The sequence below is a fragment of the Pan paniscus genome, chromosome 19 (assembly GCF_029289425.2).
Source record: "Pan paniscus chromosome 19, NHGRI_mPanPan1-v2.0_pri, whole genome shotgun sequence".
Lineage (NCBI taxonomy): Eukaryota > Metazoa > Chordata > Mammalia > Primates > Hominidae > Pan > Pan paniscus.
This window is the reverse complement of record NC_073268.2, coordinates 65,657,227-65,685,138: the sequence shown is the minus strand read 5'-3', so window position 1 is coordinate 65,685,138 and position 27,912 is coordinate 65,657,227. Positions and strand designations below refer to the sequence as shown.

Genomic DNA, 27,912 nt, shown 5'->3' with positions numbered 1-27,912 from the left:
TCAGGCCTCTACCCCAGCATCATTCATGGGAGGCCCTAGTTCATGACCGCACCCCTGATCCTGCTGCACCAGCGTCCCAACGGCAACAGGCCCTTGCTATCCCTTGTCATTCTGGTCAGCCAGGCAGGGCCTCGGTGGGCTGATGGGTGGGGTGGGGGAAGTCTATTACATCCTCAGGATGACTGAAAGGTTGCCTCCTCCCAATGCCGCTGTGCCTGGTGACATCACCTCTCCAATCCTACTCAGCCCCTCTCAAGTTTGTCTTTCTGTTTTGTCCTCTTTGATTTCCGTCTTGATAGAAAGTTTATGATACTCAAGAGAACAAATTGCCCCTTGACAGGGTGTCAGAATCAATTCTACTAAGTCACGCACCTTTGGCAGTTCAACCGTGTTCCTAATAGTTAAAAACATAACCCCTTCGGGAAGCGTCCACACCGTCCCTTCCCATCCTTCCAGTCTGCCCCACACAACTGGGGCTCTGGATGACCGGACTGGTACAGGGAAGTCAGCCAACACGATGCCTTGGGTCACTTCACCTCTCAAGGAGATTATTCTCATCAACCTTGTCTTACTAATGAGGAAACTGAATCACAGAGAGGTTAATAAACTTTCCCAAGTTCACACAGCTGGTCAAAAGTCGTGTGATTTTGTAGCAGGACGAGCCGCAGACAAAACCCCTCAGACATCAAGTTAAAGAAGGAAGGGCTTTATTCAGCCAGGACCATCGGCAAGACTCGCGTCTCAAAAACCGAGCTCCCAGAGTGAGCAATTCCTGTCCCTCTTAAGGGCTTACAACTCTAAGGGGGTCTGCTTGAGAGGGTCGTGATCGATTGAGCAAGCAGGGGGTATGTGACTGGGGGCTGCATGCACTGGCAATTAGAACGGAACAGAACAGGACAGGGATTTTCACAGTGCTTTTCTATACAATGTCTGTAATCTATAGATAACATAACCGATTAGATTAGGGGTCGATCTTTAACTACCAGGCCCGGGGTGTGGTGCAGGGCTGCCTGCCTGTGGATTTCATTTCTGCCTTAGTTTTTACTTCTTCTTTCTTTGGAGGCAGAAATTGGGCATAAGACAATATGAGGGGTGGTCTCCTCCCTTATTCTGGCCCCATGGACCTGGTGATGGGCTGCCCTTCCCCAGTTTCTGCCCAGTGCCTGCCCTCTCCTGTGCCCCCACTCCAGCTCACTCAGACACCCAGCCTAGACAGCCCCATCTTCCTGCCCAGTGACCCAGCTGAAGACTGGTTCCTGGCCAAGACCTGGGTGTGACCCTCAAAGTTCCTGGTGCACAAGACGGTCACTCTTCTACTTCGAACCCACTTTGTGGTGGAGCTTTTGCTTTGTCCATGCTGTGGCAGCTGCCCATGAGCCACCCATTTTCAAGGCAGGGAGGAGCCCTCCTCTCAGTGCCCACAGCTGTGGGAGACCTGGGGCTGCCTGATCTGACCTCTGACTCCGGCTTCCCCTTTCTTCTGCACCTTCCACATCAACATCCAGCCCGCACTGGGCTCTTTGTACCAGGAAAGCTCATCCACCAGGTCAAGGCCCTGGAGGCCTGGGATCTTGGGGTGAGCACAGAGGGCCTGGGGAGGCCTGAGATTTGGTCCAGAGCCCCTCCTAGCAGCAGGAGTGGGCTCTCTGCTCATTACAGTCAACATTGTTGGGACAGATGGGCTGCCTGGAGCTGATCACCAAAGGGCTGGCAGCTGCCACCTACCACTCCCTCTACCTGTCCCACCAGCTGGCTGACTTCAAGGTCCAGGACCTCGCCCGCTACTACACTCCAGATCTGGGCAGCCATGGAGAGGTGACACTCCCCTGGGGCCTGAGGGCTCCAACCCTCTCACCCTCGGCTAGACCCCTGTTGGTTTATTCAACCTTCCCCCAGCCTCCTTCCCAAACACACTGCTGTCTCCAAACCCTTCCTGTTTACTCTTGATCCTTCCCAGCTGTGTTGGGAAGTTATTTAACCTCTCTGTGCCTGTTTCCTCATCTGACAATGAGGGTAATAAGAGCACCTATGGTATAGCTTATTATTCTTATTCAATCCAAAACCCTAAGAACAAACCCCAGTGCACAGAAAGTGCTCTCTGAGATTAGCTATTAAGATTATTATGCCGGGCGCGGCGGCTCACACCTGTAATCCCAGCACTTTGGGAGGCTGAGGTGGGCGGATCAGTTGAAGTCAGGAGTTCGAGACCAGCCTGGCCTACATGGCAAAACCCCATCTCTACTAAAAATACGAAAGTTAGCTGGGTGTAGTGGTGGGCGCCTGTAATCCCAGCTGCTGGGGAGGCTGAAGCAGGAGAATCACTTGAACCCAGGAGGCGGAGGTTGCAGTGAGCAAGATCGTGCCATTGCACTCCAGCCTGGGCAACAAGAGCAAAACTCCGTCTCAAAAAAAAAAAAAAAAGATTATTTTTCACCTCATAGATAAAGTCACTGTGTCTCCAGGTTTTTCCGTTGAAATCTTCCTCATAGGAGACTGCCTTGGGGTATAGCTGTGGCCTCCACCCCAATGGCCAGATCCTCTTAACATCTGGCCTCCCACGGGTTCCCAGCTTCTGCCACCAGCCTGCATAATGGCCTCCCTCCAGCACCGAGATTGATGGCGGTGCCGCTGCCCATTAGCCTCGAGTGGTGCCCAGTGGCTCGCCACATGCAATGCTGCATTCCCTGCAGCTCAGCCCCTCTGAAATCTGCCCCTACTTCCATTCTTCCACCTCAGCACACACTGGGCCTAGGGAGACGAGGCACCCTAATTTCTCCCTCTCTCCCAATTCAAATTCTGCCCCTGCTTCAAGCCCAACTCATGTCCCACCTCCCCCTTGAAGTCCTCAGGGACTCCCCCTATATGAACATCCACAGCAGGAGCTCCTTCCTCAGCAGGGGTCTGCACATCCTACTATGGCTGGGGATGGAGGGCCCTTTGGGAACCAGTGGATGAGATGAACCCAGTCAGCCGGTCCTAAGGCAGATGGACCTGGTGTCTCATCCTTCCCTGTGGTTTGGAATCCAAATGCCTGCAGGACCAGTGAGCAGAGAAAAGCTAAGGAAGAAGAGTGGGCAGGGACCGTGGCCAGTGGGAAACTCATGTTTGTCTGATGGGGACAGTGGTGACCCAGCTATCACTGTGACCAGATCTTCTGATTTTTCAGCAGAAACCAGACATCTTCTAATATTTAAATGCTGGCAAGTGATTCAACTTGAAAAACAAACAGAAAAACCTTGCCAGCTGATCAAAACACATCTGCAGATCAATCATGGCCCTCGGGCCTCTGTTTGCATGGCATGGTGAAGAGCACAGCCTCCCGGTTTGATCTCGGCTCTGCAGTTCACTCTGTGGTTGGCTGTTTTCCTTCCTTGGCCTCAGTTTCCCCCTTTGTGGGCAGCAGGTCTCAGTGGCCCCTTCCAACCCACTCCCCTGTGCAGTGTTGGCTCCCGGCTGTTAGTCACCGTGTATTCCCGACCCCCCAGCTTTGGGACCAATATTGTTAACATCTACTACCCGGACGATACGGCAGTGAGCAGGGACTCAGAGCTCCAGGCCTGGGTCAGGGAGATCTTCCAGGAGGGTTTTCCAAGCCAAATGCTCTCAGAGGTGGCGTCCACTGCCCCAGGGCAGCAGCCTCTTGGGTCTCAGCTCTGTTCTCTCTACCCTACTCCCATCTAGGGGGTCCCCTCCACCCTTGGCCACTGTGCTGGGCTCATCCGGTGTTTCAAGATGATCATCGTCACCTGCTCAGCCCAACATGCTGCCATCAACAGCGGCCAGGTGAGCCACTGCCAGACCAGGGGGACAAGCAGGGTCACGGGAGGAGCAGCCCTAGCAGCACTGGAAGCTCTGTACTGAGTTTGCGGGGGTCGGTCTGAATTCAGTGCCTGGATCCCCAATATTCCTATCATCCTGTGGCTTGCCCTGCCCACCGCCAAGGGCCAGACAGAACAAGCAGCCTCACTCCCTGCGGTCGATGCCACACACCACACCCTGGTGCTCCTGTGGGGGGTCAGCAATGAAACCAAGGCCACCATAAGCAAGGCCCAGGAGGGGATGGCTGGGGTCTCAGCTTCTAGAGAGTGGGAACATTGAGGAAGGGATCCTGGGGACAATGGCTACTAGGAGGGTGCACTTAGCTTAGCAGGCTGGGCTCCTAGGTGGCAGGGCTTGCAGCCACTAGGTTGCTGGTGGGTGTGGTTTAGGGTGCTGTGGATTCCTAGTAGGGGGAGTTTAGAGTGGTCTGGGCTTCAGAGTGAGCCGGGCTTGGGGTGGTCTGGGTTTCTTGTGGCCCGCAGTCTTTTGTCTAGGTGGGCGGGTGTTTTATGTTTCAAGTTGGATGGGTCTGGAGTGGTCCCGGACCCCTACGTGGGCTGGGCTTGGGTGGACTAAGTCCCCTGGGAGGGAGACTTAAGATGGAACAGAATCGTTGTGGGCTGAAAATGCAGCCGGCCAAGGTCCCAGCCTTTCCGTCTCCCCTCCTGGACACCTACCCAGAGGAGCACTTCACCGAGAAGGCCCCGCGGCAGAGCCGCCTGGCCCAGATCTCGGCGGACGTCCTGGAGTGGAGCCGGGGCCTGGCGCTGCCCTACTCCTACCTGAACCCCGCGGCCGCAGAGAACGGAATCGCGGTGAGAGCGCGCGGCGCGCACAGCCTGCACCTGCACCCCGCGGCGCCAGCCCTGCCGCCAGCGCCCCAGTAACTTGCCGCGCGCATTCACAGCCAGACCCAGGGAAAGGAAGGTTTTTTGTTTTTTTGTTTGTTTGGTGTTTTGGTCTCTGAGGTTTTTGTGGTTTTTGCTTGTTTGTTTTGTTTTGTTTTGTTGAAAATAGTAGGGCACAGAATGGGGAGAGGAGAGACGGGAAGCGCGCTCCTAAATAGAAATGCTGTTCTCAATCAGCACCGGGTCCAGGTAGTAGTAGGGGATGGGAAGGCACTTGTTGCGCTGGCGGATGTCGTGTGAGATCTGGTTCAGGCGCTGGCGGAACGCCTCTATGCTCCTCCGCGGGGCCTCCTCCACGAAGTGAATGTCCGGGAAGTGTCCCAGGGGCCGCTGCGGGCAGAGAGCTCGACAGCTGGGACCAGGGCCGGCCAGCACCCCCTCCTCCTGCCGGTGGCCCTGGCCCCTCCACCCTTTGGTTTCAGTGGCCTCTCACTCCCTGCTCCCCTCTTGACGCCGCTAGTTATCCTCCCCCATCCCCGGCTTCTGGTCCCCTCCCTGTGCTCAGAGTCCCCCATCCCGTCTCGCACCCTGTCGTCAGGCTCTCGGCTGAGGGTCCAGAGCACCAGCAGCGTGATGCACGTGGTCTTCACATCCGGCAACGTGTCCATGAAGGTCTCCAGAGTGGTCAGCCCCTTAGTCTGAATCGGTGGATTCCGCATGGACGCTGGGAAGTTGGGCATCCAGGCGGTGAACTCCATCTGGAGGTGGGATAGAGGCGCGGGTCTGGGTGGAAGAGTACCTCAGGAGTTTCCTTCCACCAGGTGCTGACCACCCGCCCTCTAGTCGCTGAGATGGACTCCCCGCCCTTGGCGCTGAGGCTGGGCTGGGTTGGTTAGACTGGGGGTGGGGCTGGGTGTGGGGCTGGGGCTGAGAGTTGGGGCTGAGGCTCGGTTTCCGTTGGGACTGGAGTTGAAGCTGGAACAAGTTGAGGCTGGACCAGGGATTATGGCTGAGGCTGGGTTTGAGGTTGGGGCATGGACGAAATTTAGAAAGTCTGAGCCTGGGGCTGGGCCTGGGCTGGTGAGACCGCCGGTACCTGGCCTGTGTTGACAGCAGCGTGCTTGGCAGAGCAGGTGTAGATGACTATGGTGACATATCGGATCAGCTCAGGCACGGTTCGCAAGCACCTAGGGAAGCCTGACCGGCGGGGTAAAAGCCCAGGCGACGTCAGTCGTGCCCTGGTACTGGCTGCCCGGCAGAGGGCGCCACCATGCCCCGCTCTCACCGTTTTGCAAAAGCTTCAAGCTGCCGCATCCGTACCCTCATCCTGCCTGCGTGACCCTCCTATGGCAGCAACCCCATCTCCCCTAACCCAGATCATAAGGCTGGGGACGGAGGACTTGGCCAGAAGTCCTCCAGGGCTGCTCCTGGCCCCTGCCTAACCAGTGGCCCTCAGATCTCTCTTCCAGTTTCCCTGGGGATGCCGCTCTGGTCCCAGACCTGGGGATGTTGGGAGAGGCAGGAGGCTTTCCTGGGTTCCTTTGGAAGAGTCCTGCCCCGACTCAACCCAGCGCCCCCTCTCCACTCCCTCCCATCACCTCCTTCCAGACTCTGTGCCCACTCCAGATGGATTTCTCAGTCCCACACATCTTCCCTACCAAGCTGCTGGCTTCCCTTTCCTGTTGTCCCGTGTGAACCTCAGGTTGCTTCTCTTTCCTGTTGTCCGGTGTGTCCTGGTTGCCATGGTGATCTCAGGTTCCAAAAGTCCCACATATTCAAACCAGACCCATCATCTTCCTCCCTAACCGCTCCTCCTTTTAGCCCCCAGCTCAATGGATGACCTACATCACGTATCCAGTTGCAAAAGTCTGAAACGTGGAGTCGCCCTTGGCCCCTCCCTCCCCTCCCCCTCCCCTCACCACCAAACTCAAACCATCACCCAGTCCTGTCATTTCTAGCTCTGGAATTCTCTGTGGCATCCCCACAGCCCTTACCCTAGTCAGGTCCCCAGTCTTCCCTCCTGGACACCACAACAGCTTCCCTAACTGTCTCCTGACTGCCAGTGCAGCCTGATATTCTAGCATACAAGTCTGATCTCCTTGCAAAACCCTCCCTGGATCCCTCTGGCCCTTAACCAGGCTGTGCAGCCTGGCCGTGGCTCACGGCCTCAGCCTCAGCCCATTGGGAACCTCCCCACGTCCCACGCTAAGCTCCAGTTGCAGAGAACGTGATTACAGTAAGCAGCTCCTGGAACTCCCTATGCTCTCTCTGGCTTTCTCGACTTTCCACATACTGCTCCCATGCGGAACTCTCCGTCCCCATCCTCAGTCATCTCGAGGCTAACCTCTCCATCCTGCAGATCTTAGCTAGATGTTAGCCAAGAAGTTAGATTTCAGCTAGATCTTAGCTTGCTGCTCCTGCCCTGTCTTCTCTCCACTACCCCTTCCCAAAGTGGGTTAGGCGCCTTCCCTGGGCTTCCCCACAACTTACTTTAGGGAAGTACCTGCCACCCCAGACTGTGAACTCCTTGAAGGCAGGCACCTTCACCACCTGTCTTTTTCCCTTTTGCCTCCTCAATAACCAGCACAGTGTTGCATTGTGGATGCTCACTGGATATTTGTTGAGTGTGTACCCAGGTGGCGGGACCTCAGGGCGCTTTCACCCCTCTCCTGGAGCTGCCAGCTCCCTGGCCTCCTGCCCCTTCCCGTTGGAGCTCATACCCCATTTCACAGTCCACAAAGATTTGTTTCTGGGGTGGGGCTGGGACCCCTCCAGATCTCTGCAGAGATGACCCACAGCCCCTAATCTCAGACAGGGACCCATTGCCAGCCACGTTTTCTTCCCCAACCTCTCTGAGATGCCACTGCTCCAGGGGCCAGAGAAGAGCCTGTCAAAATCCTAGGGCAGCAATTTGGTCTCCTTCAGTCTACAATAAAATATGTTCTGATCCAGCCCAGGAGGGCCCTAGCAGACCTGCCTGGGGGCTGCCCCTCAGTCCCAGCTCCCCCTGATTGCCCAGGTGTCCAGGCCCATACCTGAGCTCTCCCGCCCCAGGAGGCACTCTTTAAATATTTCCTGCACCCAGGACTGCAATTCCGGATCACTCTCCACAGCTGCGTCACTCGGGTAATAATAGGTGATGATCTCCGTCACATACCTGACCAGGGGACAGGGCCTCAATTTGGATCCTCCTCCCCTCCCACTCCTCAGCCAGGCTTCTCCCACCTCCCCCAGGGTGCCCTGACCTCAGTTGGCCCCAGAGCTGCCCCAGGCCTGTGGAAGGGCAAGTCCTGTGGGGCAGAAGTGGAGAGGATGGCTTGGCAAGGTCAGAACACACCCAGAGCACTCCCTTATAAGGGATGGGCAAGGCCTACAGGCATCTCAGATCCCAGAAGCGATTTGGCCAGCAAAGGTGGGCTGGGGACCCAAGCAAGGAAGGGGCCTGCTGGGCTGAGGGTGTAGGTGTGATGGACACACAGATCCCAGGCCCCTTCCCCAAGGCCAAGCCCCTGGATGACACCAGACCCACACTCAGTTCTCTAGAAGCTCCCCACACCCTCTCCAACATCCCAGGGTGTCCACCCTGAGAGCCACCCACTGCTGTCCTGAGCTCACTTCTCCAGTGCATTCCACACCGCCAAGCTGTCATCGCGGTAGTAATATCCAGGCAGGTCCTGGACCCCACGCTCCACAAAGTCATTGGGGAGGTAGAGGCTGTCATAGGTGAGCTCCGACAGAGCCCGTACCATCACCCCAGCAAAGCCTTCCACGCCCAGGGACATGCCCTGTGAGGGAGGAGGCAGATCCTGGAGCCGGACAGGCATCCCTGGCACCCCTTCAGGTCCTCTAGGATCCCAGTAAGTGCCCCTGTAACCCCTGACCCAGCCCACTCCACCTCCAGGAACAATCCTGCTCCGGGCCAGCACACCAGCCCTGCCTCTGCTCCTTTCTAGACAGGAGAACCAACTTCATCCAGCTCCCTCCCTTCATGCCCCCTCATGATGACCCAAAGGCAAATGGGAAGTCCTCCTCTTCATCTAACTGCAAAGGCCAGAGGAAAACAAATGTCTCGTTGGGGTTGGGGGCAGAAGTCTTACCTTGGCAGAGAGCCCCCCCTCATTGAGGAGAACGGCCCGGCCAATGCTGTTGATCTGGACGGTGTATCGGGTATGGGGGATGAGGAGCTGTGGGGAGAGCAAGGAGGATGAAGAGAGAGGGCTGAAGTGGCCCCCAAAAGAGCTCAGCTCCCCATTTCTGTAACATCAGATCTGCTCACTCTGGGAAGTCCCTATGCCAAGCCCTCTCTTGTGGTCCCCAGATGCCCCCCAGGCTGACTGGAGTCTCTCTGACTGCTCAGTGGGCCTGGGGGTTTTCGGAGGCCAGGTGAGGGCCATGATGCCTGGGGGAGGCTCCTTCTCCCAAGCCCATACCTTGTAGAGGGGGTGGCACATGGGCAGGTTCCTCAGCAAGGCCAGGCAGAAGGCCTCGGCAATGAGGTGGGTCTCCAGCAGGTGGGCGATGGCCTCGTGGCTGTAGAACTCCGCATAGCGTACCCACGTCTTGGCTAGCAGCCAGTCCCACTCAGAATCACTGGGCAGGAAGATGGGGCAATCTGGCCCAGGGGTCTGGCTGAGCTAGGGGTGGTGAAAGAGAAAGGGTTAGGTGAGGGCAGAGACCCACACACATAAAGGCCCCACCGCAGGAAGGAGGCAGAAGGGAGTATGAGAAGGTGAAAACACTCCTAAGCTCCGCTCCCACTGGTCCCCTGAGCACCCCTGGGCCTTTCCTCCCTCCCCACATTTGATCTTGCTGTTCCCTCTGCTCAACTGCAGTACCTTCCTCTTGCCCCTGTCTCTACCTGGCAGCTCCCACTTATTCTTCAAGAACCATCTCACAAGCTGCCTCCTCTGGCAAGACTTCCTTACTTCAGCCACACCTCCACCACATTCAGGTGCGCAGGTTGTGCACTGCACAAGGATTCCTAGCCCCTCAGGGGGCAGGCAGATCACTGAAATCAGCCTACGCTATTCCATTAAGGAGCCAGGAGCATCAGGCTCTGGGGCTCTGGCCCATCCCCCCAGAGGGAGCCTCTTTCTAACTTGCACATGACCCTTGGGGGGACCTCTGGGAAGGAAACACCCAGTTCCTTCCTCTGCCAGACCAGATTCCCAAGGCAGAGGCTAAGTCTAATTATCTCAGTATTTCCAGTAGGGACCTGACCCCCTTCAGGGATTGGTTTTCCAGGTGGATGGATGGATGAAGTCAAAGAGACAAGCACACCCCACAGACACATATACATGCACACACTCACAGATGCACACACATAGGGGCATACAAGTACAGCTGGCCCTCCGTATCCATGGCTTCCACACCAGTGGATTCCACCAGCAACAGATGGAAAATATTCTGGGAAAAAAAGTGTCTCTGCTGAACGTGTACAGACTTTTCCCTTGTCATTCCCTAAACAATACAGTGTAACAACTATCTACATAGCATTTACATTGTCTTGTATTGGATACTATAAGAAATCCAGAAAGGATCTATTTTATTTCATTTTATTTATTTATTTATTTATTTTTTGAGAAGGAGTCTTGCTCTGTCACCAGGCTGGAGTGCAGTGGCACGATGTCTGCTCACTGCAACCTCTGCCTCCTGGGTTCAAGAGATTCTCCTGCCTCAGCCTCCTGAATATCTGGGACTACAGGCGCCGCCCCCCACCGTGCCCAGCTAATTTTTGTAGTTTTAGTAAAGATGGGGTTTCCCCATGTTGGCCAAGCTGGTCTTGAGCTCCTGACCTCAGGTAATCTGCCCACCTCGGCCTCCCAAAGTGCTGGGATTACAGGCGTGAGCCACCACACCGGGCCTAGAGAGCGGGCCTAGAGAGGATTGAAAATACACAAGAGGGCCGGGCGAGGTGGCTCACGCCTGTAGTCCCAGTACTTTGGGAGGCTGAGGCGGGAGAATCGCTTGAGCCCAGGAGTGCAACATGGAAGAAAGCGTAGCGCTCCTTGTGTACACGCAGCAGCAAGAGCTCACCCAGCTCCGCTGAGCCGCGCACTTTGTACTTCTGTACCTCAGGGGACCAAGACAGCAAGCAGGTGAGAGGCGGGGAACTGCCAAGGCGGTCCTTGAGCCTTGCAAGGTGCATCTCCACCTAAGCCTATTCGGGCATACAAACCTGAGCTGCTCCCAGCCCATACCGGGTTTTTGTATGAACTAGAAAAATGTGCCCAGGCTGGACGCGGTGGCTCACGCCTGTGATCCCAACACACAAGAAGATGTGTGTAAGTTATATGTAAATACTGGGACTTTTTTTTTTTTTTTTGAGATGGAGTCTCGCTCTGTCGCCCAGAGCGACATGCAGTGGCATGATCTAGGCTCACTGCAAGCTCCGCTTCCTGGGTTCACGCCATTCTCCTGCCTCAGCCTCCCGAGTAGCTGGGACTACAGGCGCCCGCCACCACGCCCGGCTAAATTTTTGTATTTTTAGTAGAGACGGGGTTTCACCGTGTTAGCCAGGATGGTCTTGATCTCCTGACCTCGTGATCCGCCCGCCTCGGCCTCCCAAAGTGCTGGGATTACAGGCGTGAGCCACCGCGTCCGGCAATACTGGGACATTTTATATAAGAAACTTGAGCATCTGCAGATTTTGGCATCCCGGAGAGGTCCTGGAACCAATCTCTTAAGGATAACGAGAGACGGCTGAATACAGGTCCACACGCTCACATAAGCGCGCGCACACTCGGAGGAACATTCGCACACACAGAGGCTCAGCGGCAGCGCCGCCTGCAGCCCAGGCACCTGGATGGCGATGGGCATCATCTTGCCCTCGGGTCCGAAGTGCAGCAGGCAGAGGGGGGCGCAGTGGTGCTGCTTCCGGCCGCTGAGCTCCACGGTGGGGATGCCCTCCATGATGCGGTAGTCGGCCAGGTAAATGTTCCCCTTCTGGAGGGGAGCCGCGATGGGTGGCAAGTAGGCACCCACACGGGAAGCCCGTGACCCGCGCCGCAGGTGCACAGGGCGCTGGCGACTAGGGGCAGGGGTGCGACGGGGACAGGGACGCGGGGTGCGGGCTTGCCTGGGACTGGCGCGGGCGCCGGAGGTGGGGAGAGACGGGGATGCCGGCGAGGGAGGCCGGGAGGAGGGCCGGGGTCTCCGCCGGAGCGGGCCTCACCTCCAGCTCCGCTTGCAAGCACGTTCCCTCGCCCAGGAACGGAGCCACCATGTCGTCTGTGACGGGGAACTTGTCTGGGATCCGCGTGCAGCGGCGGATCAGGCCGGGGTTGACGCCGTTGAGGTACTGGTACCCAAAGAAGGTGTCCTCTGCCCAGTGCTCGGCCACGTACTCTGCGAGGACGGCGCGAGGGCGTCACAAGGCGGCCCGGCCCCCCTCGGGGACGGAGAGGCATGGGACAGAAGAAGACTGGGCACCGAGAGGAGTCGGGGAGGAAAACGAGGCCCCCAGCCTCGCGCTGAGCGGCCGGAGGAGCCCGGGGCGACATTTTCCAAGAAGCCGCCAGAGGGCGCGCGCGCGCCTCGCTGCCTCTCCCGTCCCACTGCCCCGAAGTGGGGGGCCTGCCTAGCACGCCGGAGACCGCCTGGCTCCCCCTGCTCGATCCTGGACGCCCCATTCCATACCGGAGACGACAGATTTCTTGCCAGGGAAAATTTTCCTAATGTCCTTCAGCCTCTTCCACGAATGTTTGCAGTCCAACAGGCCGCGGACTTTGAAAGCCAGTGCCCTAGGAGATGGGATTCCAGGAAGAGGCTTTCAGAGGGGCTGCCAAGCGCCGGCTGGGGCAGGTGGCGGGGCCGCCCCATCCACTTAGGTCTCTGGGTCTCAGGGTCTGTGCGTCGCAAAGTCTCTGGGTCCCATGTCTCAAGATCTTTGCATCTCTAGGTCTCTGGGATCATGTCTCAGGTTTTCTGGGTCTGGGTTTCAGCTCCCTCTGCCTTCCTGGCCATTCCAACCTCTGGGGCTGTCTTGGAGGCCGCCAAGGTTGGGGGAGAGGGAAAGTCCTTGCAGGAGCCCTCGTTCTCCCGTCACTCACACGCACTCACATGGGCCCCAGGCGGACGAAGAAGGAGGCCGTCTTGAGGAAGGAGTAGCGGAGATTTAAGTTCAGGAACTTGGTGGCCTTAAAGTTGATGAGAATTGGGAATCCCGGAATATAGCCATTCCACCTGTGGGGAGAAGCGCAGGGCAACTGGGATCCAGGGGGCGGGGAGGAGGCAGGCGCCCAGGGGAAAACCATGGGCGGGGCGCAGCACAGCTTCGGGTCCTTACTCAGGCCGGTTGGGGTTGCGATGCCTCCGCACCGGAGGGCGGTAACTGGGAATGTGCACATAGCTGGGCAGGCCAGGAAGAAAGACTCGCCAGCTGCAAGGGAAACCGAGATGTCACCCTCATGCCCGTGCACCACCCCAGGGCAAAGGACCAGAGCCATCACTGCCCCCCACCTCCCTGGACCCCTGCCGGGCGCCCAGACTCTGCCACCCGCCCCCTCACTGGTAGAAGTCCTGCTTGGCTCTGATCTCCTCTTTTCTGTGCTCCAGGAGGACGGGGAGCGAGTCATCGGCTGTTGTCTTTCCTGTAGGGAGAACAAGGAGCGGACTCAAGGGCTGACCCTTGCCCCTGCCCACTTCAGGAAGCAGGAGTTCAGCTTCTGTGCCCCAGGTCGGCTCTGGGGGGGCCCATGACCAAGGAGTGGGAAGGCTCACCTTGGGAGAGTGAAGGTGCGTCCTGTCCGGAAATATCAGATAAAAGAATCACGGACCCACCCTCTTTCCTCTTGCTCTACTGTCAAGCTAAGCTCTGCTGCTGCAAAAAGTCCCTCCTCTAGACCCTCTGAAATATTTTTTATTTCTATAAATTCATGGAGTACAAGAGCAATGTTGTTACATGCATAGTGGCCAAGTTAGGGCTTTAGGTTACCCATCACCCAAATAAAGTATATTGTACCCATTAAGTAATTTCTCATCATCCACCCCCTCCCATCCTCTCACCCTTGAGAGTCTCCATTGTCTATTGTTTTGCTATGTCCATGTGTACACATTTTTTTTTTAATGGAGTCTCGTTCTCGTCACCCAGCCTGGAATGCAATGGCATGATCTCGGCTCACTGCAACCTCTGCCTCCTGGGTTCAAGCGATTCTGCTGCCTCAGTGTCCGGAGTAGGTGGGATTACAGGTGCCTGCCACCATGCCCGGCTACTTTTTGTATTTTTAGTAGACACGTGGTTTCGCCATGTTGTCCAGGGTGGTCTCGAACTCCTGACCTCAGGTCACCTGCCCGCCTCTGCCTCCCAAAGTGCTGGGATTATAGGTGTGAGCCACCACACCTGGCCCATGTGTACACATTTTTTAACACCCATTTATGGGTGAGAACATTCGGTATTTGACTTTCTGGTCTGGCTTGTTTCACTTAAGATAATGACTTCTAGTTCCATCCATGTTGCTGCAAATGACATGATTTCATTTTTTCATGACTGAATAGTATTCCACTGTGTATATATACCACATTTTCTTTATCCAGTCATCCATTAGGGCACTTAGGGTGATTCCATATCTTTGCTAGTGTGAATAGCGCCACAATAAATAAGGCATCTTTTTGATATGTTGATTTCTTTTCCTTTGGGTATATACCACTGAAATATTAATAACTGACGGTTGTTTAGCACTTACTAGGTCCCAGGTATTGGGAAAAGGGCTTGTGGGGTGCCTGTATAAACTGGCCGTAAAAATATGTGACAGTAAGCTGTGGAAAGTCACAAAAGGCCTCTGAGGAGGAAAGCGTTCTTATCGCCATTATGTTCCCATGCTCTGAGCGTTAACCTGCTGTCTTATCTATAAATACTGTGTTCAAGGAGAAAGACACTCCTTTGAAACCTGGAATGTGGACAGAGGTGCAGGCTCCTAGTTAAGCCTGTTCCCACTAGCTGCTCTCCAATAAGTTAAAGATGTGCTGTTTGAGCACAAAGGAGATTCGTTTAAACCGCTATTGCTATAGATTATGCCTGTGACGCACTGCCTCCCTTTCAGTGTTTCGCCCTGAACATCTGCTTCTTAGATCTAAGTGACTGTACTCAGTAAATAGTGTGGAGACCAGAACTCTGGGCCTTTTGCAGCCTCCATTTTGCAACTGCCTCCCTGGCCACCACTCTTTTTGCACTCTTAACCTGTCTCTTCTCATTCCTTCGTCACCACCGGACTTTGGGTACCCTACAGGTGGTGTTGAGGCTGGTCCCCAACACCAGGCACTTTGTAGACACTTTACTTTTATTAATCTAAGCCTAAGAAGCACCCTATGAGGCAGGTGACTATTACTATAGGCTGGTGACCCCTTCTTCACAACTGCAAAGTACAGAAAGCTGTGGAAATCAAGTTTGTCTGTTTGTTCCACAACAAATTCATTGGTTGACAAAGCCTGCTGTGAATCTCCCTGAGGCTATATACAATCTTTATTTAACTCACTGGGTCTAACTATCCATAGTTTTTACTGGGAAGTGTTAGTATATTTGATTGGGGTGCCCTGTGGTAGATATAGCACATAATATATGGGGTATGTGTGTGATATAGATTTATAGATGAAGATATGTATGTATACATATACATATTTTATATAAACATACACACATGTGTACAGATACATGTGTATGTAGCTTCTCAATAAAATCCGAATTTCAAAACACCCCTGGAATCAACAGTTTCAGCTAAAGGACTGTATCCCCATGCCCATTTTACAAGGAGAAACAGTCACTATTATGTATTACGTGGGGACAAGGCTGGATTTGCCCCGTAGCGGGCTGCTTCTGACCACCAACAGTTGTTAAGCCTTTTAAAATTCTGTTCAGGCCAGGGGCGGTGGTTCACGCCTGTAATCCCAGCACTTTGGACGGCCAAGGCAGGTGGATCATGAGGTCAGGAATTCAAGACCAGCCTGACCAACATGATGAAACCCCATCTCGACTAAAAATACAAAAATTAGCTGGGTGTGGTGTTGCACGCCTGTAATCCCAGCTACTCTGGAGGCTGAAGCAGGAAAATCGCTTGAACCCAGGAAGCAGAGGTTGCAATGAGCTGAGATCACGCCACTGCACTCCCGCCTGGGTGACGGAGCGAGACTCTGTCTCAAAAAAAAAAAAACAACTCCGTTCAGATGTCATCTTATTGGATTCTCACATCCACCCTGTGAAGTAGGTTCTGTTGTTATCTCCATTTTACAGATGAGGGCACCAAGGCTTAGAAGAATTTGGAAATGTGGCCGGGTGCGGTGGCTCACACCTGTAATCCCAGCACTTTGGGAGGCCAAGGCAGGCAGATCACAAGGTCAGGAGATCGAAACCATCTTGGCTAACATGGTGAAACCCCGTCTGTACTAAAAATACAAAAAATTAGCCAGGCATGGTGGCACACGCCTGTAGTCCCAGCTACTCAGGAGGCTGAGGCAGGAGAATCACTTGAACCTGGAAGGTGGAGGTTGCAGTGAGCCGAGATTGCGCCACTGCACTCCAGGGCGACAGAGCGAGACTCCATCTCAAAAAAAAAAGAATTTGGAAATATGCCCAAATGTCCAGCTAGTCAGCGGAAGAACTGAGACCTAAGTCCAGGTCCGTCTTTCTCCAGCACCCTGGCTGGTAGTCCCCAGGCTGGCCTGTGCCTACCACTGCAGCCCATCATTTCCCCTCAAGTCCCTTACCTCACCACCCTCTCCCTCCTCCACCTGCCTCAGCTCATGTTGTATTCTGGATGAACAGTGCTCCCTGGAGTTGTGCAACCCAGAGACCCAGCTCGTTTTCATCCCCAGGGCGGAAGCCTCACTCCTTTGAGGGCCCTATGGGTGACTCAAGTCTCCCTGTCCTGTTGCATGGCAGCGGCCCCACCCAACCCCATTCCTGCCTGGCCACCAGCGTCACCCTGCCTGTCCCCTGCTTCCATGTCACCCAGACCTGTCACTCAGGAAGATGCTCTGTGTCCCCAGTGAGACCCTCCCCTTGGCATGCTCACCATCTCCCAGGCTTTCCTCGCCTTTCCTTTCCCCAGCTCAGGCCCTGTACCCCAATCCTGAGGGAAGATTCTAGCACAGGGCAATGAGAAACCGAAGAGAGGTAGTCAGCTGCAGGGAGGATGGGGCTTCGGGCCCTGGGTGTCCTCAGCTCAGCCTTTCCCTCCCATTCGCCTCAAGGGAAGCCAACAGACACTCAGGTGGTGGAACTGGGAGATAAGAGAGGACAGGCCCCCAGTCCTCATGCAGCACCACAAATTAGGAAGCTGACCCCAGCCCACCACACAAGGGGCTCTGGCAGGGGTGGGTGCAAGGAGCTCAGCCACTCAGGTCCTATGTCTCTCCCATGGGAGTAACCAAGCAACTGGAAAAACCACTGGGCAGCCTTAGCCAGCCTTAACCTTGGAGAAACCCTGACAGTCTATCTGAATAACAGGGCCTCTATTAGATAGATCCTTACTGGATTAAGGGGGGCCTTTTGGAGTAACAGTGCATCTTGTTAGAGAAATATGGTATCCTGTTGGGAAAATAGGGAGTCCTTTGGAGCAATAGAACATCCCATCAGTCTAAAAAATGCTCAATTAGAAAACTGGGGCTCATGCCTGTAATGCTAGCACTTTGGGAGGCTGAGGCAGGCAGATCACCTGAGTTCAGGAGTTTGAGACCAGCCTGGCCAACAAGGTGAAACCCCGTCTCTACTAAAAATGCAAAAATTAGCATCAGGAGGCTGAGGCAGGAGAATCGCTTGAACCTGGGAGGTGGAGGTTGCAGTGAGCCGAGATCGTGCCATTGCACTCCAGCCTGGGCAACAAGAGTGAAACTCCGTCTCAAAAAAAGAAAGCTAGGGCGTCATAATTATAAGACCACAGCACCATGGAGACCTGTTGAACTCAAAGGGCTTCTAAATGGGATAGCAACGTGCTGGTTGGAATAATGGGGCATCCTGTTATAGTAACAGAATCCTGCTGGAGTAACAGGGTGTCTTTCTGGAGTGCATATGATTGGCATCATAAATAGGCCTCCTGTGAGAGTCCTGAGCCTGTACTTAGCATCACAAGGGGTCTTTTTAACGTGGCCGGGCATCTTATAGGAGTCAGGGAAGACTGGAGATGTAGCGGGGAGCGCACTCTGGGAATGCTGTCTGCTGCCAGATGGGGATGCTGAGGGTAGCCGCTGGGCCTCAGGCACCTCTCTTCCTCCAGTGTGCAGCCCCAAGCTGAGCTCAGGGCAGCAGCACTGACTGAGGGAAATGTGTGACAGTGGCAGGAGAGCCCAGGAGTCCCTGGTGGGGCTGGGCCCCCCTCTGGCTTGATGGGAGCCTGGGTGCCATGCCAGGGTAGCAGGCTGGAGCTAGAGGCCTCACGGCCATAGGATGGAGCAGGGTGATGAGGGCTTACCTGTGGCCTCCCGGAGTGCCAGGGTCTCGTAGCCATCCATCCACTGGTAGGCGGGGAAGTGGTAGATACGGCCGTTGGGGGCACAGATCTGCACATAGTTGCAGTACCAAGGGTCCTTGGGGAAGAAGGAGTACCGCTCTTTGTGCAGGCGGATGATGATGAGCTCACCCAGGTCCTGAGGGCACTGCACGGTGTACTGGTCCACCTAGGCAGGATGCAAGCCTGGCTGAGCGGGCAGGACTTCACCCTGGCTCCCAGGCCGCCCACCCCTCTGGCCCCTCACCCAGGCGCTGCTCATGCTGGGCAATGCTCACCTCCCTGGACTGACGGAGGGACAGGATATTGACCTGATCATTGAGCTTCCTTCTGACTTCTCCAGCTTGGGGGTCTCCTACTGGACTCCTCTACCCAGGGCTGTGTAGGACTCCAGCCCCTCCTCTCCATCCCCAGCTCCTGTCTTCTCCCACTCCCCTCTCCAGGCACCTGAGGTTGCAGGAACCCTTCAAACCCCTGAGGACTTGGGTACCACTCTACAGTTTTCGAGTGGGGAGAGGCCCAGCCAGCCCCTTCTCCCATTCATCAATGAAGATGCAGATATTCAGAATGGCCACATAGATAGAGTGACCTATTAAGGTCGCCTAGCAGCAGGTGGCTGGGTCTGACTCAAAATCAGGTCTGAGGGCCTGCAAAGCGTGCCTTCCACTAGACAGGCTGGTCTGATGCCATTTTAAGTCACAGAGAATCCAGTGCAAATGTGAGACAGTTAGGAGGCAGCTGAATTAGGAAGAGTGACTGAGAATGGAAGAGAGAGGGATGCGGGAGAGGGGGTAAGACAGAAAGGGGAGGAGAGCAAAGGGGAAGGAAAGCAGGTGGAAAGGATTGAGAAAAGAGAGATGCAGGATAGGCAGAGACAGGGAGAGAGGGCTGAGGAAGAGGGAGAGAGAAGAAAAGGATGGGGAGGGAGATGAGGAATGCCTGAAAGGGTTAGAGATGAAGGAGCAGGATGGAGAAGGATGGCCCAGAGATCTGGGACATGGGCGAGGGCTGGAAGCCAGCTCTGGACAAGGCGTGTAGAGCCACCGGGGAGCCCACTGCCTTCGGAGCTGTGCCTCAGCTCTCCAGCCTCTCCTTGCCAAGCTCAGCTCACCTGGCTCCCCCTGCGCACCTTCACCCCTCCCGGGGCCACAAAGACACACAGACACACACACACACACTCTTACCGCCCCAGTTGCAAAGTCTCTCCCAAAGTGGTTCAGCAGCTGCTTATGGCTCTCTCCTTGTGTCCCCACAATGGTCAGTGAGATGGAGTCCCGTGTTCCCGACAAGAGGTCGGTGCCTGTGGCCACCCTGACTTTGTAGGTGGCCATGGCTGCTCTTCAGGAGGCAAGAGGGGCACTCAGTCCCAGACACCGTGGAGGGGCCACACGAAGGCCCAAGGCAGGCAAGAGAAGCCAGGCACAGAGTGGAGTGGACAGGGCTGGCCTCCGAGGTGCAGAGGTGAGGTGGCGAGGTGGCGAGGTGGGGTGACTGGGCCTGCCAGCCAAATTCTGGAAAAGCTGCTGCCCTTGGTGGCCGGGGTGCGTGCCAGGCAGGCCCAGGCGGAGCCCAGCTGGTGGTGAGTGAGCAGGTGTCTGGGCTCCGAGCCTTCTGGGAGCTGGTGGGGAGGAAGAGCAGGCAGGGCACTGGGCCTGCCTCTGAAAGGGCGGATGGAAGATGCCGTGGATGAAGGCGCCTTCAGGGTGGGGGAGCCAGTCCAGCCTGAGCCAGGGCCCTAGGGAAGTTGCGGGAGGGGGCAGGGTGTGGTCCCCAGATCTTTATCAGACTAATAAGCTCCTTCCTCCTGCCAGTCCCCATTGGCTACAGTGCCAGGCACCCCTACTAAGCAGGGCCATGGGCAGTGAGTGACTTGCATTGGTTCTGAGGCCACTGGTAGGCGGGGGAGGGGAGGGGGAGGGGCACTAAGTTGCAGCGCAGCTGGCCAGCCTCCAGGCCATTCCTCTCTGGGAAATGGGACAGGTAGTGGCCACAGTGAGAAAGCTGGCCTGTCCTTCTGCCCCAGGGCCCAGAGTCTGTGACTGGAAGGGTGGGAGGTGTTGAAGCTAGGGCTCGGGGACCACATGGGTGCAGAAAGGCCTGAAGATGCTGCGGGGAGGAACGATCAGGGTAGGAGAAGGGGATCTGTTGCTTCCTGTGGGGCCAGGATCCACTGGTGAGGGATTGGAGTTGGATATAAAAGCAGAAGACCAAAAAAAAAAAAAAAACTAAATTAGAAGACAGAGTGAAATCTGGGGCATAAGAATTAAGTTAAATAGCTGGGCGTGGTGGCTCACGCCTGTAATCCCAGCACTTTAGAAAGCCAAGGCAGGTGGGTCACCTGAGCTCAGGAGTTCGAGACCAGCCTGGCCAACATGGTGAAACCTTGTCTCTACTAAAAATACAAAAATTAGCCAGGCGTGGTGGCATGCACCTGTAGTCCCAGCTACTTGGGAGGCTGAGGCAGGAGAATCGCTTGAACTCAGGAGGCGGAAGTTGCAGTGAGTTGAGATCGTGCCACCGCACTCCAGCCTGGGCAACAGAGCAAGACTCCGTCTCCAAAAAAAAAAAGACAAAAGAATTAAGTTAAATAATGGATTAATATGATCAGTATTTTGTGGTATAATCATAAAATAGAATTCTACCCAGGAATAAAAAGAATGAACTGCAATGCGGATGAGTCTCACAAAGATGATATTGAGCAAAATGAGCCAGACATTAAAGGGGATACGTTCTGTTATCCATTGATAGGAACTTCCAGAACCAGCAAAACTGAGCAATTCTCAGACAACCCCTACTGGTGAGTATCCCTGGCAGAGGGAGGCCATATAGGCTGCTGGAGGTGTTCTTATCTTGATCTGAGGGGCGTCTAGGGTACTTCATTCATTTCATTATGTGTTATCCTTTAATTTCATAAAGTACATACCCTCACTTCCCTCCCAAAAAAGAATGAAGCTAGGAAGAGGGCTGGAGGCAGGGCTGAGCTCCAGTGGAACTGTGTTTGTTGGGAACCAGGTCGTTCCTCCCTCCCTCCCTCAGATATGTAGTGAGCATGGTGCACGGCGTTCTAGGCACTGCAGAGGCAGAGAAGAAATGAAACATACATGGAGCTTACGGAATATCTGGGAAAGAAGTGAAAGAAACAGTAAACAAGAATTTGTTCACTATAATTTTGGATACTAAGTGCTCTGAAGAAAATAAGCGTGGGAGGTTGGGATTGGGAACTAGTTGCTGATAGAATCACAGAAGTCAGAGCCGCAGGATAGGGAGAAGGTGTTAGGAGTAAGGTGAAGAGCATTATGAGAGAGTCAGAGATAGACTCTCCAAAGATAGGATTTGGGACCCAGGGAGAGTGAGGAGGCAGGCACGTTCCTATTCCCTTTTTCTGGACCTGTCCTCTTTCCTTTCACCTCCCAGGAGCAGCTTCTGTCAACCAGGAAGCACAGCCCTGCTTTCCTCCCTGATGGCACGCTTCCATCACCATCGAAGGAAGGTCATTCAGTGCCCAGGCCAAGTTAGGGCCAGAGGGGGCTGGGATTGTGAGATGAAGAGAAGGTTCCAGTAGGTTCCAGATTGGATGTGGAATGGGGTCGAAACTGCAATTCAGGTTTAGGTTAGAGACACAGATGTGGCTGGAGTTGGGGATTGAAATGATCTTTTCCAGACCCAAATCTGTTCACATCACTCTCTATGTTCCCTCCTCCCAACCCTGATCAAGACTGGCAGTGGCTCCTCTTTACCTTTGGGACAGTGACACCATCCCCTCCCGTGGCCCCCACGGCCTGCCTGATTGGCTTCACCCCTCACATTCCCCTTTGCTCTCTTCTGTCTGGGACCACGTGCCTTTCATTCATTCATCAACAGACACTGGCCGAACCCCTACTGTGTGTTCAGCGCTGTGTCAGGTCCTGAAAATACAATGCGATCAAAGCAAACCCCTGCACCCATGGAGCTTGCCTTCGAGTGAGGGAAGCAGACAATATTACCTAGTAACCAAATACATTAAATAGTATGTTAAATAGTGATAAGTGCTGAAGAGAAAAGAGAGAACAGGGAAGGATAATATAAAAGATAGAGGAGTGCCGGGCATGGTGGCTCATGCCTGTAATCCCAGCACTTTGGGAGGCTGAGGCAGGTGGATCACCTGAGGTCAGGAGTTCGGGTCCAGCCTGACCAACATGGAGAAACCCCGTTTCTACTAAAAATATAAAATTAGCCAGGTATGGTGGCGCATGCCTGTAATCCCAGCTACTCGGGAGGCTGAGGCAGGAGAATAGCTTGAACCCAGGAAGCAGAGGTTGCAGTGAGCCAAGGTCATGCCATTGCTATCAAGCCTGGGCAACAAAAGCGAAAATCCATCTCAGAAAAAAGAAAAGGAGGATATTTTAGATACAGAGTGGCCAAGGAGGGCTCCTTGAGAAGAAGACTTTTGAGTAAAGACCTGAAAGAAGTGAAGTCAACTCATCGCCATCCCAGGGCCTTGGCACATGCTGTTCCCTCTCTACCTCTCGAACTGAGGTCATGTTTCCTCTTCCTCCTGATCTTAGCTCAATAATTGTTTTTTCCAGGAAGGCCAAATTTCACTATACATGGCTCTCACAGCACTATAGCTAACATCTTTGATTGATGTCTGTTTTCTCTAATAAATTAGTCCATAATTTTTTTTGGCTTTGTCCCCATCTCCTGGTGTCATACTTGGTACCTGGGAGACACCAAAAACATAGTTGAATGGGTTAATGACAAGGACAAGGTCAGGGCTGGGGATTGAATCGATGATGGCTTTGGAGTTATGGTGAAGATCCGAAGAGAGCTGACTTGGGCTCAGGGTGAGAGAAGGGGCAAGGCGTGGTGTAGGGGAGGGAAAGAGGTTGGGTGGGGAGGGAGGGAGGAGAGGGGAGAAGGCTGAGGATGAGGGTTGTGCCCAGCTCTGGGTGGCAGGGCTGGCTGTCCTGGGCTGCAGACAGAAGCCATCCAGCTGGATCTCCCTCCTGGGATCTCCCTCCTCAACCACCTCGATGACTCTTGGAGGATGCTGGGAGCCTGAAGATGCAAATCTTAAGATGCAAATTCCATGCAAATTCTCCCAGCTTCCTCTTTCTAATCTCTCCCCTTTGCCCTGTGTCCCCAGGGGGCTGCTGAGGCTTGGTGAGAAGCAGGGCAGTGGACTGGGCAAACTGAGTCATAGCCTGCTACCAATAGGTCTCCTCCAACCCAAATCCCAGGGTGGCCCTGGGTTTGCTCAGGGCTCCAGTCTGGAGTGGGAATTAGGTTCCTGAGGGAGACAGAGATGGAGGCAGGGATGCTGAGGATGTGAATGTGGCTGGGGCAGGGACAGGGACGGGATCAGGCATGAGGATGTAGACGGGGCACTCCCCAGCTATGACCAAAACGTAGACGCGTGACTCTTGATAGGTGCTCACTGGGCTGAAGAACTGGTTCTCCTGGACCAGGGGCGGGAGCCGGTGAGGAGGAGAGGTTCCTGGGAAGGATTCACACTCACTGGGGTTGCTAACTAGGGGCCATCCACACAGGAAGCTGAGTTCTCACTGCTGGGGTATCCCCCGTGCCTGACCCCACCCCAAGCCCTGCAAGGCAAGGAGCAACTAACTCCTGGGGACCCACTCTTCTAAGACACAGAGAAAGAAAAATCAAATCATGCCACTCCCCTGCTTAAAGTTCACCAGAGCTTAAAATGGGGTTGTCCGTAGAAATGAATCCAAGGGCCAGGCGCGGTGGCTCACGCCCATAATCCCAGCACTTTGGGAGGCCAACGCAGGCGGATCATGAGGTCGGGAGTTCAAGACCAGCCTGACCAACATGGTAAAACCCCGTCTCTACTAAAAATACAAAAATTAGCCGGGCGTTGTGGCACGCGCCTGTAATCCCAGCTACTCAGGAGGCTGAGACGGGAGAATCGCTTGAACAGGGGAGGTGGAGACTGCAGTAAGCCGAGATAGCGCCACTGCGCTCCAGCCTGGGCAATAGAGAGAGACTCCATCTCAAAAAAAAAAAAAAAAAAAAAGAAAGAAAGAAAGAAAGAAAAGAGACGAATCCAAGGACTTATCATGTCTACAAGACCATGCCTTCCCGACACCTCTTTCCAGCCACTCTGGCCTTCTTGCTGTACCCAGAACATGTGTCCTTCAGGACCCTTGCATTTGCCATTCCTGGGTTTGTAATACCCTTCCCCCAAGCTGTTCAAGCTGTTTCAACCAAGCTGTTCAAGCTGTTTCAAGAGTGGTTTTGTTTGTTTGTTTGTTTGTTTTGAGACGGTGTCTCACTCTGTCACCTAGGCTGGAGTGCAGTGGTGCAATCTCAGCTCACTGCAACCTCCACCTCTCAGGCTCAAGCGATCCTCCCACCTTGGTCTCCCGAGTAGCTGGGACCACAGGCGTAGTCCACCTGGCTAATTTTTTGTATCTTTTGGTAGAGATGGGATTTTGCCACGTGGCTGGGACTGGTCTCAAACTCCTGAGCTCAAGCGATTCGCCTGTCTCAGCCTCCCAAAGTGCTGGGATTACAGGAGTGAGCCACCGCACCCGACCCTAAGCGTGTGTTGTTCATGTCATCCAGGTCTCAACTCCAGTGTCACCTCCTCAGAGTCCCTCCCTGACCACCGTCCCTCATGTTTCCCCACCCTCCGCCCTCCATCATGCTACCCTGCCACCTGGTTGTATCTCCAACTGCACTTGCCACCGCCCAAAAGGATCTTTATCTGTTTATTGATGCGTTTATTGTCTGTCTCTCCAGCACCCATAAACTGTGAAAGAGGGGGTTGTGCCTGGGGAGCTCACAGCTGCTCCCCCAAAATCTAGAACAGCATCTAGGCAGACAAGAGCCACGAAGCAAAGCGATGCTAGGATGTCAACGCTGGAAAGGGCTTTTCAGGTCTTCTCATCCCACTCATGTATCTGACAGGTTGGGACCACTGAGGCAGAGGGACTTGCTCAAGATCAGCTGGGGAAGGAGGCTGGTGTGCTTCCCATTATACCAGTTGACCTTTTAGACTGACCAAAAAACAGTGGAGGGCAGAGTGTAAGCTGAGGGGAGCTCCTGACCTCACAGGGCTCCAGAAACTTGATGTGAGCCTCCTCCCCATGTCCTGTCCCCAGAGTCAGGGCAGGACATCCTAAGTGTACCAGGTGTGTCTGCCCAATAAATCTCTTTCCAAGCTGCCTTTCTGGAAAACCAGATTCCAATGACCCGCCCTGGTCCCTCCCTCTCCGGCTCAGGGGCATTTTTCAGGATAGGCATGCCTACTAATGCTGCCTTTGTGGAGGCCCAAGGAGTGTTCATCCTCTTGGGGGACAGGGTGCCTGAGCATGCCCATGCCCTTTTCGCTGCTGCTTCCAACCCCAGGGTCAAAGGGGCCTGCACTGCGCACCCAACAATAATACTGGCAGCTGTCACTTACTGAGGAGCTATCACGTCTCTATCATTGAATCAGATCCTTTGCATACACCATTTTAAAATATGAAACAGGCCAGGCGCGGTGGCTCATGCCTATAATCCCAGCACTTTGGGAGGCCGAGGTGGGTGGATCGCCTGAGGTCGGGAGTTTGAGACCAGCCTGACCAACATGGAGAAACCCCGTCTCTACTAAAAATACAAAATTAGCCGGGGTGGTGTGGTGGTGCATACCTGTAATCCCAGCTACTCGGGAGGCTGAGGCAGGAGAATCACTTGAACCCGGGAGGCGGAGGTTGCGGTGAGCCGAGATCGTGCCATTGTACTCCAGTCTGGGCAACAAGAGCGAAAATCCGTCTCAAAGAATAATAAATAAATAAATAAATAAATAAATAAATAAATAAATAAATAAATAAAACAAATACATAGCTCTATTTAAAATGCTTGGCAGCCAGGCGCAAGGTCAAAGGGGCCTGCACTGCGCACCTAGCCTCAGCCTCACTCTCACCCCTGGTGGCCACAAGGGGGCGCCCCTGAGTATTTCTTAGTCCTTTGATTTGTTCTACAGTGAAAAAAACTGGTGATTTGGGATAAGTCCTTAGGTTGCAATCTGCATGTGAGATATCTGCAAACACACCTCTTTATGCACAGTGGTATGAGGATCCTCTTCTCCAAGGATCACAGATGCAGAAAGTGAAAATTCAACAGCCAAAGACAGCCTTCCCCACCACACACACAGACACACACACACACACACACACACACACACGAGCAAAGGGAGAAGGGGTTTGGTTGACAACAGAGAATATTCTTGGGCTGGGATGTAATGGGACAGTTGGCCGCCCCAGAATTTCAATATGCCAGGGCTTTGGGATGGCAATTTAGTTAGGGAGGAAATGTGGTTAGGTGTGGAGCTCTTCGTGGAGCTGCGGTTGTACTGAAAACACATGTTGTTTTCTTTTCTTTTCTTTTCTTTTTTTTTTTTGAAATGGAGTCTCACTCTGTCACCAGGCTGGAGTGCAGTGGCACGATCTCGGCTCACTGCAACCTTCCCTTCCCAGGTTCAAGCGATTCTCCTGCCTCAGCGTCCGGAGTAGCTGGAACTACAGGCGCACACCACCACACCCAGCTAATTTTTGTATTTTTAGTAGAGACAGGGTTTCACCATGTTGGCCAGGATGGTCTCGCTCTCTTGACCTCATGATCCACCCGCCTCAGCCTCCCAAAGTGCTGGGATTCCAGGCGTGAGCCACCGCGCCTGGCTGTATATTTCTTAGATGATTTAAGATATTTCTTAGATTCTTAGATGATTTCTTTGTTTTCTTAGACGATGGCAGCCCCAGCCAAGGCAGCCTGTGGATCCCCACTAACTCCAGGAACGAACACTGACCATGGTCTGCACTGGGGCTGAGACACACTGCAGCCCGCAAAGCCCCCAGCCACGTGAAGCTCTGGGTGGGTCGCTGGTTACGTTGACACTAAAACCATTTGATCCCCCTACCACGGGCACCACAGGGACGGGGGAGCAGTTACCCTGTCATTGTCCAAAGACACTGTGATCCCGCCAGAGAGAGGCCATGACCAGGGTTGGGTCAGGCACAGAATTTGACTCAGGTGGCAGAGGAAGGAAGGAAGGTGGGCTGGATCTGAGGTCTGGGGAAGCAGAAAACCAGGGTGTTGGGCGGCTGTGGATTAAGAAGACCGCGGAGACTGACTTGAGGCTGCACAGATCTCTATGTTTAAGGGCTGTGGGGCTGGAAGGGAGAAAATCAGACTCCCCATATTACCAGCCATGTGGCCAGGATCAACTAGACTATACCACAGTAACAACCCCCAAATTCCAGTGGCTTCACCTGACAAGTTTATTTCTCACTCAGTCCATGTCTGGCTCAGTCAGCGGGGGCCTCTTCTACAGTCCCTTGGACACACAAGCAAGTGCCATCTCAACATGTGCTTCCGGAAGGGAGAGGCAGAGAGAAGGAAATCAGGGGTCTCCGTGTGGCCTGGAGACGATCCTCATCCCTTCTGCTCCCAACTCAACCAAAACTCATCCTGTGACTGTACCCATCCACAAGAGGGCCAGAGGCTGAGCCTTCCATGTGTCCAGGAGGAGAACTGGATTTCGGTGGCAACGTTAACAATTACCCAGACTCTGAGGCTTCACAAAATACTCACTATTCCACTTCTCAGTCCCCTGAATCCAGACATTCCCTCACCTCCTGATGATGCACTCTGGAAGGTGAGGGCAGGAATATATGGCTTGGCTGGATAGTGCGTTGAGCCGGGACACTTCTGTCTCCAGAATAGATGATCCACGGATCCACTGCTGCCCCTCACTGCAATCCCCTGGCACCCCCAACCTCACCCACCCATACACACACACACATCAAAGCAGCAAAACAAAA

The 27,912-nt window shown here is 54.3% G+C and overlaps 1 protein-coding gene and 1 long non-coding RNA gene across 2 annotated transcripts; one reads left to right on the top strand and one right to left on the bottom strand.

The window, feature by feature from the left end:
* Nucleotides 1–690: 690 nt before the first annotated feature.
* Nucleotides 691–22,629, bottom strand: ALOX12B (arachidonate 12-lipoxygenase, 12R type). The gene is made up of 15 exons (XM_034942421.3): nucleotides 19,288–22,629; nucleotides 18,068–18,272; nucleotides 13,177–13,258; nucleotides 12,955–13,047; nucleotides 12,729–12,851; nucleotides 12,306–12,409; nucleotides 11,842–12,014; nucleotides 11,469–11,612; nucleotides 9,098–9,301; nucleotides 8,765–8,851; nucleotides 8,283–8,452; nucleotides 7,703–7,824; nucleotides 5,764–5,864; nucleotides 5,255–5,425; nucleotides 691–5,057 (listed from the first exon to the last, which is right to left on the bottom strand). Exons 1-15 carry the CDS (start codon nucleotides 19,432–19,434, stop codon nucleotides 4,878–4,880), a joined length of 2,106 nt encoding a protein of 701 aa, XP_034798312.2. The 5' UTR covers nucleotides 19,435–22,629; the 3' UTR covers nucleotides 691–4,877.
* On the top strand, nucleotides 11,983–14,280 carry LOC129394465 (uncharacterized). The gene is made up of 2 exons (XR_008621759.2): nucleotides 11,983–13,403; nucleotides 13,759–14,280. It is a non-coding gene; the product is annotated as an uncharacterized LOC129394465 (long non-coding RNA).
* Nucleotides 22,630–27,912: the final 5,283 nt, after the last annotated feature.

What these genes read in the sequence shown, in the direction of transcription:
- ALOX12B (XM_034942421.3), bottom strand. Translation starts at nt 19,434, where the DNA reads ATGGCCACCTACAAAGTCAGGGTGGCCACAGGCACCGACCTCTTGTCG. An exon ending in GCCAAGCAGGACTTCTACCA is followed by an intron (nt 13,048 to 13,176) that starts GTGAGGGGGCGG and finishes TTTCCCTTGCAG; the next exon opens with CTGGCGAGTCTTTCTTCCTG. An exon ending in GCTTGCAAGCGGAGCTGGAG is followed by an intron (nt 11,613 to 11,841) that starts GTGAGGCCCGCT and finishes GCTCCCCTCCAG; the next exon opens with AAGGGGAACATTTACCTGGC.